We start from the raw sequence: 17,005 nt of genomic DNA, 5'->3' as shown, positions 1-17,005 counted from the left end.
CTAACCCACTAAGACAGGGCCCTTCGACATATGTAATGCACAGACATTAGACTGTCTAAGTTGATGCCAAAATACAGAAAGAGAAGTTGCTCTCTTCCTTTATTTGTTCTATCTTCTTCCCTGTCCATCTTTGTAAGATTAGAAACCTTGTCGTTTCTCTTCAGGCCGTTCAGTCAGAGATTGATGTTGTTTTGAAGAGCTCCTCTGCTGACATCTTGTTTGCTTACGGAGGTGTCACCACTTTGTGTCAGTTTGTATATATTCTTCCTTCTCCTTTGAGTTCAGGCTCATGTTTACCTAACCTTGCCTTTTATAAGCATTCTAGGTTCGCTATTGTGTGACCAAAAAAAGATTTCTTTTCAGGGTAAGAGGGCAATTTCTCAGGATGTGCAAGTGTTGCGAATGAGTAAGGGAAGGAGACCGGAGGGAATATGAATGAATACAAGATTCATGTCGCTTTGAGATTTCACTCTAATATTAAAAGGGTGCAGAGATCCTCAGAGCCTCTTGGTTAGAAATAATGACTTACCATTGAGGTCTAACCTGAAGTTACAGAGAGGAGGCTTTTAACGATGCATAATACCTGCAAATGCACAGTGCCATTAAAATGCCCTTATTTCAGCTGTCATTAGAATACACACTACCCACTGAAGACTCCTCAGCACTCCCAGCTGCAGTATATTATTATTCAGTGCCATATTGCAGTGTGTTAAGCTGTGCTTATGAGGATGCAGAAAGTACAAAATGCATAAACATAAAGTATTCACAGAAGGAATCTTGACACCTGATATGAATGTGGCTGAACACAGTGGTAACATTTCTCACTTTATGTTGCATCTCATTGGGTGATCCAGTGCCTGATTATAATGTGAATTTAGTACACTTTGCTGTCCTCTGCCTGGATGATCTTTATGCAGGAAAACTTACCATTTAACTCCCAACTAGGTTAAAACAAATCCTTAGTAGTCATATATTACACGTCATTTGCGGTCTCTATGCCTCCTCTCCAGCAATAGCCATGGCCGGAGGCATTATGTTTTTGGGTTGTCCATCCATCAGTCCATCCATCAGTCCATCCATCCCATTCTCATGAATGCAACATCCCAAGAAGGACGTGTGGTCAAAGGTCAAGGTCACCATGACCTTGCATCCATCTCATTCTCATGGGTGTCTCTCAAGAACACACTGAAAGAATTTCTTCAAATTTGGCACAAACATCCACCTGGACTTAAGAAAAAAGTGATTTGAATTTGGTGATCAAATTGCAAGGTTTCTGTGACCTTACGTCCATCTCATTCTCTTGAACCCAATATATCGTGTAGGCCTTGAGAGAGAATTTCCTCATATTTGGCACCAAGATCAATTTGGACGCATGAATGACCTGATCAAAAGTCAAGGTCATGTTTTTGGCCATAACACAAATATGTTCTGCAAATACAGTTTCTGGCCATTACTGAACATCATAACTGAGGAACAGAAGAGGAGACATTTGGTCAAATACTGCACTGGTGACACTAATTTTAGGTGTCCACCTTGAAACTGTGTTGATTGTATAGATCTTCTTTGCTGCCAGGGAGAAGATGTCTGTGAAGCATCCACGTTTTCACAGACATGAATGTAAACTTTAAGCGTAACTTAACTGGTTGAGGGAGGCATACAAGTCCAAGGCAGTAATTCATTCATTCATTCATTCATCTTCTAACCGCTTCATCCTCTTGAGGGTCGCGGGGGGGCTGGAGCCTATCCCAGCTGACATCAGGCGAGAGGCAGGGTACACCCTGGACAGGTCGCCAGACTATCGCAGGGCTGACACATAGAGACAAACAACCATTCACGCTCACATTCACACATACGGACAATTTAGAGTTATCAATTAACCTAGTCCCCAATCTGCATGTCTTTGGACTGTGGGAGGAAGCCGGAGTGCCCGGAGAGAACCCACGCTGACACGGGGAGAACATGCAAACTCCGCACAGAAGGACTCCCACACCCGGGATCGAACCGGCAACCCTCTTGCTGTGAGGCGAGAGTGCTAACCACCACACCACCGTGCTGCCCAAGGCAGTAATTCTAGTTGTTAAAGTATATTTTCCTTGAAGTAAAGTTTAGGATTTTTACTGGAATTGGTGACACATCATTTATGATATCTGTCACGAAAATGAGCTCAACAAAGAATATGTGTTCGAATGAGCTGACTCATTCATTGCATAAACACAGATCTCTAGTTAGCACTTTCCGATAGTTCCTTTGGCTTGTCATTACTTAGTATAATAGAACCCCTCCTTCCTCCTGGGTTTGTTACAATGTCTTCTTTTCAATGTCTGATGATTGAAAGGATAGGAAAGCAAAGGAAAAGAAAAAAATGAAAGACAGGACATAAAAGATTCCTTCATTCCAGTTGGAAATAATGAAGTGCTTCCCAGCTGCCATTGTTATCTCATAAATAAAACACTCTGTATTGTTCATAATGACTATTTTGTGTTCTTCTATGTACTAAAACTATCAGTCATGTGGGAAATGGTCTTTCACATTCTCAGGAGACTGCTTACAACCTGTGTGGGTTTTTGCTTTGTGATTTAAACCAGTGTTATGTTATCTACACCATTATTCATCAGTAGCATACCAGAACTCCATCCATAATACATTCTACTGTATACAGAAGTTCATTTGCACATATTTCTAGTCATCTCTATGCAGCGCTGGGTATGAATATTTAGTTCTACAACAAGCTTCAGCAACAAACTCTGGGTGAAATCACAACAGGATTGCGCAGCTTTTGCAGCTGCTAATCCTGCACAATTAAGACTAAAATAAAAGGTGATATTCATCCCTAACTGTGCTGCCAAGCAAGTATTTACACTTATTTAAATTAGGTAATATGCATACATTTGGTGCAAAATTGCAAATGAGCCTCGTCGCAAAAACAGTTTAATTCACTAAGCCAGATGCAGGTACAATGAATGCATTAGCATCTTCAGAGAGTTGGTGGTAACTGAAGTGCACTTATAGGGGGTATCATGACCAGACTTTCCAGTGATCCTGGCAGCAGTAAATGTAGCCAAGCAAAGGCATCATCAAAGGCAACATTAAAGGCCAAACACAGTGGCGCCCCTGTTATTTTCAATGTAGAACCCCACACTGGCAGCGGAAAGACAAGTGTCGGCGCCACCCCACTGCGCCTTATGCCACTCTCCTATTTCCAGCCTTATTGCCCCAGGAAGTAAAAGCATTTTTCCCCCACTCACTCCTTGCTTGTACATACCAGCTCCCATAGCAGCTCTTTTTCTCTGCTCCTATGTTAGCCCGACTCCGACCCTCATCATTGATGCACATCGAGAACTCTGTTGCTGTTGCTGTGTCTTGTGTGTGACAAAGAATGGATGAGGAGAGACTTGTTGTTGAGGTCGAGCTATATCCGAGCTTTATACTTTACCACGTGGGTAATTTCAATTAAACATAAAAAAGGGTGAATTGCACTCAGCAACAAAACCTAATGATCATGTTTGCACTTTTATATTATTAGTGCAATATCTTTTGTGAACTTGATCTTGAGAAAGGGCACATAGCGGCTGTTAGTGATGCACAATTCATGGTGCTATCTGCATCTGCTATCCATTCGTTACTTTGCCCATCTGTGTGCTACTTCAAGGGTTTCTCTGCAGGTATGGCATCGAAGGATGGTGCGCAATAGAATGTTTGACTATTTTTGAACACTGAAATGTGACCTGATTGGGAAGTTATCAGCCCATTGATGGTCATTATCTGTGGTTGTAAGTTTCATAGACAAAGGTCAGCAGGGACCTGCTACACTTACTGATAGGTTCAGAGGGCCATTACCAGCCCATTCAATTCATTTAGGTGTAAGTGCCAACAGCATGTGGTTAGGTTTAGAAAAAGATCATGATTGGGTGCAGATATTTGTGTCACATGGGGCTCGAAGTCCCATTTTCTGGATGAAAGTACCTTGTTTGAAGCATCCACCACCACTACTCCCACTCACCCTGTATGCAGACTTTCTCGCACATGAAAGAAAGTCCCATGAAAGTCCTTTGTTGCAGAAAAGTTCATTGCATGGCCTAACAATGGCCTTCTCAGCCTAATAGCAGGCGTGGTAGGCCCCTACAAACCCACATCTATGATGTTTTTCACCACTCTTAACAGCCATTTAATGACCTAACAAGTGCCATATCTGTCAAACAATGTGAGTTTTAATCTGTTGATCACCTTTAATAATAATAATAATAACTTTATTTGTATAGCACTTTTCAATATAACTAACAAAGTGCGTTACAGCATAAAATATCAGCACACACTCAATATCAACACAAAATACATACAACTTAAACATTATTTCATAAAAGCCTTCCTGTAAAAGTGTGTCCTGAAGAGCGATGTAAAACGAGGAACAGACTCTGAAAACCTGATTTCCTCAGGCAAATCGTTCCAGAGTCTAGGGGCCCTGATTGCAAAGGCCCTGTCGCCTTTTGTTTTCAGCCTAGACCTTGGAACAGCTAGCACGGCCTCATCAGCGGATCTCAGACCTTTAAGGAATTTAAGTATCATGATCTTGAAATGTTTTATAAACACTGGAAACAGAAGAACTGCAAATTGTATGCAATGAATTGGGAGATAAAACTTACAAAAGTAAATGTGCATGAAAAGCCTTTGGTCATACTAACTGTAAGTGGTATGATTAAAAATGTATAGTACATCTTGCAAAAACCCATAACTTACAGGGTAATCGAGGAAGGGACACATAATTTGAGGTAGACAACAACCCGCTTTTACACATTAGAAGAAGTTCTATAAAAAAAAAATTGAATGCTTGGTAACCAGATCAAGTGTCTCACTGAGACAGGCCTTTATTTGTCAGAATGTGTAGCCACACCGAGCCAGTAAAAGGGACTATCATTATAACCTCAATTTTGGATTGGCTTTTGTGCAAATGTTCGATGCGTTTGCCCACAGACCTGTATGGTATAAAACGGATTACAGCATTTCAGTGTTCCAGCTCATCTAATGAATTTTTTATGTTATAGATGTTTTTAATTTCAAATATACCATCAGTGGACATAATGTTCCCTTTATTCTTGCATAAATTCCCAAGAACTTTAATGGTAAAACACATAAAGTGCTCCATGTTTTGTGTTGAACAGTGTTAAAGAACCAAATAATGTGCTCTGACTTTACCTGATGAAGTTCTAAGAAGCATAACATTAATAAGGTGAGTACAGGTGATCAGCAGTGTGCAGGATTTTTTGGATCTGTCATAGTCTGTGTTAATGATACCACACACCTGTCCATAAGACTCTTTAGGGTGTTTCAATTTTTTTACTATGATGCAAAGATTTTTTTTTGTGCTCCTTTTTATTTTAAGCAGTTGACAGAATACAAATAGATAAATATTTAATGGGATATGCTCTGGCTGAGAGAAACATCAGGACCCACTGTGTTTTCATGGCCACGGCCTCTGTGCCTTTGTGCTTTACTGCAGGAAGTGATGTCAGTGGAGGAGGAGTCCACTTCCTGTTACTGCCTGATGGACTCGACAAGCTGCCACCTGCTGCTGGACCAGCCGGGCTCGTACGCCCTGGTGGGCGAGCCCCTGACGCAGGCTGCCATCAAGAGGCTGAAGCTGGCTGTGTTTGGGAGCATGGAAGCCGGCTCCATGAGTTACAGCCTGAGGGTGTACTGTGTGGATGACACGCCACACGCATTTCAGGTGGGAAAGGGACACCTGTGAGGTCTTTGGCTTTTTGTTTTCCTCTTTTGTTTATCCAACAAAGGTCAATGATGATGATTATTTCCAGCAGCACTGTGTTTAACAGTTCTTCACAGTCTCATTTATTCATTAAGAGGATGTGGCCAGTAATAATGGCTTAAGTAGCAACTGTTTCCTTGAGCTCAATCTGAGGTTATAAAATGATAATTCATAGGGCAAAAGCTAATGTAATGCTCGACTGGTGCATTTAAATATTGCCAAGGTGGATTGTGGGCTTGTATAGACAGCATTCTGCAATGCTCCATAGTAGTTCCCTATGTTACAAAAAGAGTTTTACAATTTGTTCTTTTTGCCAATGCTTTAGGTCATCTGTTGACCTTAGAAATATTTTTTTCATTATAGTATATAGTATACATAAAGTCATTATAGAACAAATTTGCAGGCATTGCCATCATGTTTCAAATGTTCTACAAACCTTGCTAAAGAAGAATGTGAGGTGAGTGGTAAAAAGAGCTGCCCTTTGTGATGCTGTGCACACTACCTATGTAAAAAAAAAGAGAGAGAGAGAATAGTCACACTCACACACAGACCATGATGGGACTAAGACATGGTGGGTGAATGGGTCAAGCACAGTATTTACACGCAGGAGACTGGTGTTCAAATCCCTTGTAAGTCAGTTGGGGGCTAATTGTTATGCCTCCGTGATTTTAGTGGTCACAAGTCAAAGGTAAAGGTCACTGTTACCTCAATCCATCTCATTCTTGTGAACATGTTATCACAAGAACACCTTTCAGGAATTTCTTCAAATTTGGCACAAACATCCACTTGGACTCAACAATGACTTAATTGGATTTTTGTGCTCATGGGTCAAAGGTCGAGGTCACTTTAACCTCAAAAAACATATTTATTGCCAAAACTAAAGAATTCACACACTAATTATGACAAAATTTCAAATGTCTAATAAGATTAAATGATGAAATTAGGATATAAAGTGCATTTGGAAATACTCACTCTGAGTGCTGGGGCCAACACAATTTCACTCCAACCTCGCCACATATCAGTGTTTGGTTGTGGACTTTCCATGTTGGGATGTGACGTGTAGGGTACCCTGGGTGCATTGGTTCTTGAGTGCTGGAACTCTTTTCAAGTTCAGCCTGTTACATGCATTGTCTGTTTTCAAAATACACTTCTGTTTTCTTAGGAAATGCCCAGTGTGCATAGTCTCTTTCAAAATAAGCGCACTACGTTGGTACACTGCAAATTGACAAACTCACGTGGTTATGTTTTGCCCACACACACACACTCACATAGTTGGGTTTAGGACAAAAGAACAGGGTTTGGCTTTACAATCATATTGATAGTGAACACTGGCCTTCTGGGTGAAAGTGTTGGACTCATCGACCACCACTCCCGCCCATCCTGTTCAGACTTCTGTTACCTTAACTTTCATTGTTGTCCCACCACATTTACGCCTGACACTGCAGGGTGACTACAACACCCACTGGCCGCGTATCATGCCGACGTGAAAGGACTTTTTTATTTTGTCAGTGTCTGAAGCCAGAAGTCACTGCCCTAACACCGGATGTAAATGACTTCAGAGTGAGACCAGGTTGCTGGAGTGCACTCTTGAACAAACTGAATAGTATGTAAATTCGGAGTGGTGTTGGAATTTACCATTTTCTTATTCAGAACTCTTGGAGCAGCAGAGCGCCAAGCAGAGTGAATGTATGACTAACTTAACCATTTGTTATATCATATAAAAATAAAACGCTCTGTTTCTTCAAACAACAGGGCTGTTTTTACTTTAGTGTAGAGTGTCAGAGTGTTGAATTGACAAACACACTCTTTATATCCAAAAGGTTAAAGGCTACTTCACTGTGACATCACGGTGTTCTGCAAAAACACTTTACTGGTCATTATTCAACACCATTACTTCAGGAATAGAAAATAGCCACACTGTCTTATTACACCCTGGGTGTAGGTAGCTTTGTTGCCTATGGATAACTGGGTGCTAATAGCATTTGCCAAATATTAACTGAATTATCACCTATGCCCTCAGGTCCTTGGAGCAATTTAGTTTCTTTGTGCTCATGTTTTCGTTTTCGGACCCACAACTTTACTGTTTTGGTCCATTCTAACAGCCTCAATGGTAGGCAGCTGTTTCAAGCAAAAATGCTCTGATGAAGCCACTGTACACAACCGTCACTGCACCAAACAGCAGACAGGCAACATTAACAGCTAGCTGGTGAACAAATGTAGTGAAGCATTTGGCAGCTAAAGGGCCAGATATTTCCCTCAGGAGCTGTTGCAGCAAAACAAAATGTAAAAGCATGGGGACTATTGGCCTGATGTTTGTCAGGGTGCCAGACACATGACTCAAAATAAATGAAGCTGCTCTGTGTCTGCTGTATGGTATATAGGCAAATGTTTGCTAACACATTTTGCATATTGACTTTATAATGTGATAATATGTCAGTGTAAAATATAGAGTTTCTAGCGCCACCCCCAGTTAGCCAAAGAATGATGCCATGCATTTCACTTAAGTGACAGAAAAGCATATTTCCTTATGTTGTAATAGACCAAGTTTTGAGATCTCCGTCTCTTAAATGGAATGCTGAATGGAATTTGGTTGTGGTGCTCACCACTGGAAAAATGACATTCAAAAAATTCAGCTTTCAGATACAGTGTTCTCATTAGTCTGGCAATCCACAGAGCACACCGTCCAGAGTTTTTATGGGGGCTATTAATAATGAGGTTTGTGGATTATCCAGAGTGAGCAGGACATTATTTCTCAAAAGACACTTTGCTTTTGAATGTCATTTTTCAAAGCTGTGAGCCCCACAAATTAAGTTTCATTCATCTCCTTTGTGTTTGGGTGGATGCAGAGTCTCGGAGGCAAACATCACAAAAATGAGGAAAATAAAACAAAGCTATCTGCATGGCTTGATACCACTAGAGGTAAATGAGAAAATAGGTTTTTGTGGCTCTAAGACTGCTGCACTTGAAGTAATTTGATCTTGTCTGGAAGTACTGTTGGCCAATGAGTGACTTAAATGTCACTTTTATATTGCTTTTTTGTGTGTTTGTTTTTTAAAGAAAGAGAAAGTGAGAGGAGAGCATTTCGTACTCATTTCCCCACAGTCTAAAATTCAATCTGCCAATTTCAGCAGTCTTTCTGCAACTGTGCATCACAGCTTTCACCTCTTTCACAAAAATGTGAGGATGCACATTTTCACTTAAGCAATTTCTGCTCTATTAGGAAGTACATATTGTAGGTCCTGGCCTAGATTCAAGCTGAACATCTTGTGTGGATGTGGTTTTAGCCTGGGCTGTCTGAAGCAGCAGGGACTTCAGCATGTGCTCTCTACCGGTTAAACCATGTGAGTGATTGCAGATTCATTACCACTGTGAAACAATACTGCAGAGCTGATAGTGGGGACTCTCTAACAGCCTGACGGATTCTCTTCCAGAGGTTTTAATAGACTGAGACAAAGGCTGCCGTACTGTAATCACTGCCATTCAAATGTTAACCAATCATTCTTTTTTTTTTATCTTGTTTGACTTGATTATCCTTCAGCGACCTATAGGGTTTTTAAGCATTGAGATCTCATCAGTGAACATCAGGGAAATCAAGCTCCCCGTGCTCCCCGGAGAGACTAGACTAACAGAGGAACTGAGCCGAGCTCAACAGTGCACCGTGAGCCTCGTGACTGACTCTGCCTCCCAACCGCCTTTCTGTCATGTCGCAGCCGTCAGCGGCAGCTGGCTTTAAAATGCATTCTGGATTTGGTTTATGAATTTCCAGCCTGCCGAGCAGATGCCAGACTTTTGCACGTCCCTTGGGCCCCTGTCTGTTAGCACCACATCTCTGCTGTGTGTAGTCCAAGCTCAGGCACAATCACAGCCTGGATTCTGGATCAACAGGAAGCCTGATGCAACACAAACACTCGTGTGAGGGAGACATTTTCTTCGGCTGAAACCGAGAAAGGGTTATTATTGGCGGTTTTATATTTTCTGTCATATTGCACAATGCTGCTGTCTCTTTTAAAAGAGTATCTCTATAACAAGTCAATTTTACTTATATCCAAAGTGATGCACGTTTTAAAGATATCATCATCTTGTTTTAAAATAAGCAGATAAACATTCAGTTCAAGTAAAGAGCTTAATATTTTTTGTGTCAGCTATAACAAAGACACTGCTGCAATCTGCTGTTGCTCAGGAGTGGGAGGAAATATTTCCCCTCTAACAGCAGTCCATTTCCAAGGACACAGCATTCAAGTCCTATTTGAGACACAATGGATACAAGCTTCCTACCTGAAAATACCACCCATAGCCTATTAGTATTCTGCTGGCAGATGTTACCTTCTACTGGTAATGCTACTAGAAAGAATGTTCACCTCAACCTTTAGCCTTGGCAAAGGATCATTTCTACAATGTCTTGAATTTTGACACATATATATATGTAATGGTAAACTGTATGGTTTTCTGTTTTCTGTGTGACTGTTAAACCTGTTGGATTTCTCATTTTTGACACTGCAACAGTGAGTTAGCTGTGAAACATCACGTGCCAAACAGCAAATCAGGAACTGTCACAGTCTACAGAAAACTTTAAAGCTTCAAATAAGTTAAAAGGGTACTTTCATTTTCAACCAGCTGTGTGTCATAATAAAGTGGGTAGTATGTAAAGACGAATCACTCCATCTTTCCAGCGCCCAGATCTGCCTGTTTCTTGAACTACAAATTGTACTCCCTTATCTTTGTATGCCTGCTGCCACCACTGACACAAAGAGTATACTAAGGGATCGTGAGAGAGCCACCCATCCTCTTACTCAGATCAAATTCCAATCAAACTTTAAAACTAAGCATTGCTGATCAATTATAAACCAAGATTCTGTCACTGCATTGCCTAGTTCTTGCCTAAAATGTTTCCAGAATCATAATTTACTGCTTAATTTTACTGTTATTGAAAATTGTTTCTTACCAGCTGGCCACCACATTGCTTTTAGAGGGGCCCATTACATCACCCCTCAATGGAAGCATTTATCAGTTGTGTTGCACAGAGCATTTTGCTAGTTTTAGGTTTTCTACATCTTGAACAAAAGCAAATGCCACAGCCCTTTTTCTCTGTTTTCTCTGGTCATGTAACACCAGTTTTAAAAGTATCTTTCTGCTGCATAGAAGCCCACTTTTATGAAAAGACCATCTTTTCAGCAGTGAAATACTTGTTTAAAATGTGTCAACAAAACGCATACAGCTACATGCGCGACCATGTAGGGAAACCACTTTGTCTGGTAGGTCACCTGCTAACAGTTCTGAAAAATAGCTACATGCTGTGTTGAAAAAATTAGAATAAAACTACCAGAAAATACTCTTCACTCTGCCAGGACACAACCAGAGAGTTGTAGAGTAATAGGAGCTTCTGTCTGAAGCTTCCCATGTCAGTTTTCCTTTAATTATATTTTTAATGTTATTCAGCAAAGGTTTAGATGTATGTTTTGGCCATCATTTGGTATCTTTCCAAATTCATATCTGAGTGTGTTTTACATCACTTCGGCATGGCAGATGGCTCTGAATACTATGATGCCCTTGTGGCTAAGCACACAGTCATTGCTGGTAAACTGTCAAATGTACAGACTAAATGGGTTGTAGGTGGAAGTAAACAAGCAGCCATTACTGCAGTGGCATCGCACATGTAAATCTGCCTACTAACAATCTTATTTATGAAAAGGAACTTACCTTTTAACAGCTTTTTAACAGCTTTTGCTATAAACAACTTGTAATAGGTGTCACAGTGCCGTTAAAGACAGCTAGAAATCCTTTCCCCACTAATCACCAAAACCTCATTTACTGGGCTGTGCTGTAATCACCTGCTCTAACCATACACTTACCTTAGACTTTTTATTCAACTAAATACTTTCTTTTAGTTGCTCATCTTTTGTACTGATGATTCAACTGGGAGAGTTTCATGCCCATCCAAGCCTTTGAAGTGTCTCAACCAGTGCTTCTAATTATTTCAATGGAAAGTAGCCAGTGCCTGCACAAACACTGGCTAGATTATATCACATGCTAATTTCCACATTTGCAATGTCATAATGTAGCTGTTTATATGATTATAGACTGTTTATATGATTATAGACTATACAAAATTCTGAAAAAGTTTAAGAAGTCAAGCTAAACATAACTATGGCTTTATCTAACTATTTTTCAAGCTGCTATGAATAATATAATATTATCAGTGTTACTCTCAAGTCAAGTCAACGCATTTTACACAAAGGTTAACACAATGTACTTTACAGTAAAACATAGAAAACATTAAACAATGAGACAGAGAACATATAAAATACTCCACATAAGTGGACAACACTTAGTGGTAGAGTAGGCGCCCCATGTACAAGGCTGTTGCCGCAGCGGCCCAGGTTCGACTCCGGCCTGTGGCCCTTTGCTGCAATTAAAGGCAAAAAATGCCTATAAAAATATCTTTACAAAAAAACAAAAAAAAACATTCAGCAAAACAAACAGTGCACACACTCGCACACAGAACACAGTTAGCACTCACAAATGGACTACAACAGGGGCACAAAGGCATACCTATACATACACACATATACACACATACACACTAACAACCATAAGCCTGAGAGAAAAGTAGTGTTTTGAGACTGCATTTAAAGGATGATATAGTTGGAGCAGATCTCAGGTTATCAGGCAGTTTGTTCCAGAGAACAGCACCATGGTGACTAAATGCACCTTCGTCTGATTTGGTTTTAATCCTGGGTACATTCAGGAGACGTGCTTGGTGATCTGAGGGATGTGGTTGGGCTGTTCAAGGATCAAGGATCGAGATGTGACACTGGAATAAACTCACTCTTTTAAAGTCTGCTAATTTTGTGAAAACATGAAACCTTAAGAGGACATATTGCACATTTTCAGGTTCATACTTGTATTTAAGGTTTCTACTAGAACATGTTTACATGTTTAAATGGTCAAAAAACACTGTATTTTCCTCATACTGTCTGTCTGCACTTTCTACTGGGAAATAAATGAAATAAAAACTTCGTCACACAATCAGAAATGATCAATATCAGCAACCAAGATCACATGTTTCCCTGACCTTAGTATGTAGCTACATGTCCCCTCCATTGTGATTGGCTAAAGTGCAGCATCGTTCAAACTCAAAGAGAAGTCCGACTTGACTGATTAGCTGAGCTATGAGTTTAGCTCAACTACTGCGTGCATGTAATAGTACTGATTAACATTCAAGTGCGTTCAATTATCTGTCTTTCTGGATGTCGATTAGCGGACTAAAGTTGCTGCTGCTCTGCTCTACTCAGTGAAAACAGTCAGTCCAGAGAGCCAGAGCCACATGACAGCATATTCACTGAGAAATATCAGCAGCTCTCCTCAAGAGTGAGGAAGTGGTCTCTACCCAAAAATTCACTCAATTTGTCGCTCACTAAGGGAGCTTAAAAGCTCCAAATCTAGCAAGAAAGTCACCAAGATGGCAGTCAATTAAAATTATCTATGCAGAAAATAAACAGAACTTTTACTTTTGGAACTCTGGACCACCAAAATAACTTCACTAACTTTGCAATTCGTCTGTCTGGATTTCTCATTCTTGGCTGACATTGCAACACTCCCAAAGCTGTAAAACATGATCTAAGACACATCGATTGTGTGTGATGTGTCAAACAGCAGATCAGCAGCAATCACAGTCTACACAGAACTTCAATCATGGAGACTTGACAGCTTCAAACGAGTTCAAACGAGGGAACATTATCACAGATCCAAGCTAGCTACATGCTTTACAGGGAAACCAAAGAAATCCAGTGTTGTCCAGCAGCTCAGCGTCTTGAGATTTTGAAAGACAGAGGCAGATGGCGCAGAGAAACATCATTTTTCAGGCTCCCTGCTGCCACATTTGTTTTCATATGAATGTCTTTCATCTGCATTTTGCCAACAATTGATTTTTTTCACACCTTCACTGTACAACACTAACAATATGCAAAATACCTCAGGCACGCTTTTTTCTGCATACACATGCGTAAAAAGTGCATACACACGCATGCATAACCAAGCTGCTGCACGCACGGACACTCAGTCAGAATCAGTCAGCGTGGCCTGGCATTAGTCACAGCTCTGCTCCCTGTCTTTTCCCTTTGTGATTGAGATGGCTAAGGATAGACGGGCCAGACACTGAACCATCCCACCGGGACGCTGAACAATGATGACAGATGAATACCTGCAAGCGACAATCAAAGTGCTCTTTCATCATCACAAATTCAATTTGGGAGATGGACGTTTGCCCCCCGACGCACACGTTTCCCCAGCATTAAATTCAAGCCTCAATCTGTCACGTTGAGGCAGCAAATGTGATGCTAATGTGAGCATGAGTCGTATGATTTGTTCAGCGGAGACTTGACGTCACTTCTTGGTGGCCTGTTTCTGTGTTAATATTTGTGATGAGTCAATTAGTGGATGTGACAGAGGAGGGGATTTGCAACAGGTGCTTGTGCTGATATGCAAAGGTACCGTATCTTCAAAGGAAAGGATTGTTGTATTCTTAATTCTCTCTCACATTCATCTCATTTCCCTTTTTCCCCTCTTATTTTTGGTTTTCTTCTATATTCCTCTTTTTTCTGTCTGACCTTTTCCCTTCCTTTCTCTCCATTCTCCTTCCTTTGTTTTTTCTTTTTTCTTTTCTCTGCCCCTCCAGGGAGTGGTGGCTGCAGAGAAGACCAGAGGGGGTCAGCTCCTCGAGGAGCCAAAGATGTTGCCTTTCCGAGCGAACACCTTCAGCCTCCAGGTGTCCATCCAAGATGTTCCCCAGTTCCTGTGGAGCATCAAACCCTTTACCACATGTCAGGTAAGCATGGCAGCAACATACAGTACAGGCCAAAAGTTTGGACACACCTTCTCATTCAATGCGTTTTCTTTATTTTCATGACTATTTACATTGTAGATTCTCACTGAAGGCATCAAAACTATGAATGAACACATGTGGAGTTATGTACTTAACAAAAAAAGGTGAAATAACTGAAAACATGTTTTATATTCTAGTTTCTTCAAAATAGCCACCCTTTGCTCTGATTACTGCTTTGCACACTCTTGGCATTCTCTCCATGAGCTTCAAGAGGTAGTCACCTGAAATGGTTTCCACTTCACAGGTGTGCCTTATCAGGGTTAATTAGTGGAATTTCTTGCTTTATCAATGGGGTTGGGACCATCAGTTGTGTTGTGCAGAAGTCAGGTTAATACACAGCCGACAGCCCTATTGGACAACTGTTAAAATTCATATTATGGCAAGAACCAATCAGCTAACTAAAGAAAAACGAGTGGCCATCATTACTTTAAGAAATGAAGGTCAGTCAGTCCGGAAAATTGCAAAAACTTTAAATGTGTCCCCAAGTAGAGTCGCAAAAACCATCAAGCGCTACAACCAAACTGGCACACATGAGGACCGACCCAGGAAAGGAAGACCAAGAGTCACCTCTGCTTCTGAGGATAAGTTCATCTGAGTCACCAGCCTCAGAAATGGCAAGTTAACAGCAGCTCAGATCAGAGACCAGATGAATGCCACACAGAGTTCTAGCAGCAGACCCATCTCTAGAACAACTGTTAAGAGGAGACTGCGCCAATCAGGCCTTCATGGTCAAATAGCTGCTAGGAAACCACTGCTAAGGAGAGGCAACAAGCAGAAGAGATTTGTTTGGGCCAAGAAACACAAGGAATGGACATTAGACCAGTGGAAATCTGTGCTTTGGTCTGATGAGTCCAAATTTGAGATCTTTGGTTCCAACCGCCGTGTCTTTGTGAGACGCAGAAAAGGTGAACGGATGGATTCCACATGCCTGGTTCCCACTGTGAAGCATGGAGGAGGAGGTGTGATGGTGTGGGGGTGTTTTGCTGGTGACACTGTTGGGGATTTATTCAAAATTGAAGGCACACTGAACCAGCATGGCTACCACAGCATCCTGCAGCGACATGCCATCCCATCCGCTTTGCGTTTAGTTGGACGATCATTTAATTTTCAACAGGACAATGACCCCAAACACACCTCCAGGCTGTGTAAGGGCTATTTGACCAAGAAGGAGAGTGATGGAGTGCTGCGGCAGATGACCTGGCCTCCACAGTCACCGGACCTGAACCCAATCGAGATGGTTTGGGGTGAGCTGGACCGCAGAGTGAAGGCAAAGGAGCCAACAAGTGCTAAACACCTCTGGGAACTCCTTCAAGACTGTTGGAAAACCATTTCAGGTGACTACCTCTTGAAGCTCATGGAGAGAATGCCAAGAGTGTGCAAAGCAGTAATCAGAGCAAAGGGTGGCTATTTTGAAGAAACTAGAATATAAAACATGTTTTCAGTTATTTCACCTTTTTTTGTTAAGTACATAACTCCACATGTGTTCATTCATAGTTTTGATGCCTTCAGTGAGAACCTACAATGTAAATAGTCATGAAAATAAAGAAAACGCATTGAATGAGGTGTGTCCAAACTTTTGGCCTGTACTGTACAAGATATGAAATGAAAACACCCTGTATCTCTGATACTAAAGTGCTAATTTGCAAGATCCTGTTTGTGCTGCTAAGAGGTAATGAGTGTGGTGTGTCTGCCCTGCTCCTCCCAGGGGTCACTTATCAATCAAACTGTGTGAGGGGTGGTCTGCTGTGTGTGTGTGTGTGTGTGTGCGTGCATGCGTGCGTGCGTGCGTGCATGTTTAGGCTTGTTATTTAGAGACTCTCCAGATTGTGGGGTGTATTTTATTGTATTGGTAATCCGGTACCATTCTCTAATAAGGCACTCATGAGGAACAAAATGATACTCATTTTCAATTTCACACACAAACTCCACCAGGGGCAGAGCAGGGGGGAGGCTTCCGGGGCTCAAGCCCCAGATGTTTTATCTCAAAGATCCCAAATCTATGCTGTTCGTCAAGTAAACAAAAAAAAAAAAAAAAAATCAGGTCAGATGCCAAAAACTACAACATAGTCCAGTCAGACCCTCTCTTACAAACCAGGAAATACTGTTGATATTTATATACTCAGTGACATTTTTTTAATATTAAAATGATGATTATGCCATTTCTGTATATCTACTTGTAAATTATATTGTTTATTAATGTTTGAAAGTGCCAAAAGTCTCTCTCCAAGCTGTCTTTGATCACACATGAGAGAAATAGCCATTACAACTTTCTGCCAGAAAGTCAGGTGATGTCATATGAAGAGCGACGCAGTTCACATAGACAGATGGTGGTGGTGGATGAATGGGTAAAGCACCGGGCGTTC

At 41.1% G+C, this 17,005-nt stretch overlaps 1 protein-coding gene across 2 annotated transcripts in view; it reads left to right on the top strand.

Moving 5' to 3' along the window:
- unc5db (unc-5 netrin receptor Db) overlaps positions 1-17,005 on the top strand; it is a 290,100-nt gene that overhangs the window by 259,927 nt on the left and 13,168 nt on the right. For both annotated transcript variants that reach the window (XM_033620202.2, XM_033620199.2), the window contains 2 exons: positions 5,495-5,722; positions 14,436-14,585. In XM_033620202.2, the coding sequence (XP_033476093.1) occupies positions 5,495-5,722; positions 14,436-14,585 (378 nt within the window). The remainder of the gene's footprint in view (positions 1-5,494; positions 5,723-14,435; positions 14,586-17,005) is intronic.

Source organism: Epinephelus lanceolatus, chromosome 9 (genome assembly GCF_041903045.1).
Source record: "Epinephelus lanceolatus isolate andai-2023 chromosome 9, ASM4190304v1, whole genome shotgun sequence".
Classification (NCBI taxonomy): Eukaryota; Metazoa; Chordata; class Actinopteri; order Perciformes; family Serranidae; genus Epinephelus; species Epinephelus lanceolatus.
The sequence above is the reverse complement of the archived record's forward strand: the minus strand, read 5'-3'. Positions and strand labels throughout refer to the sequence as shown.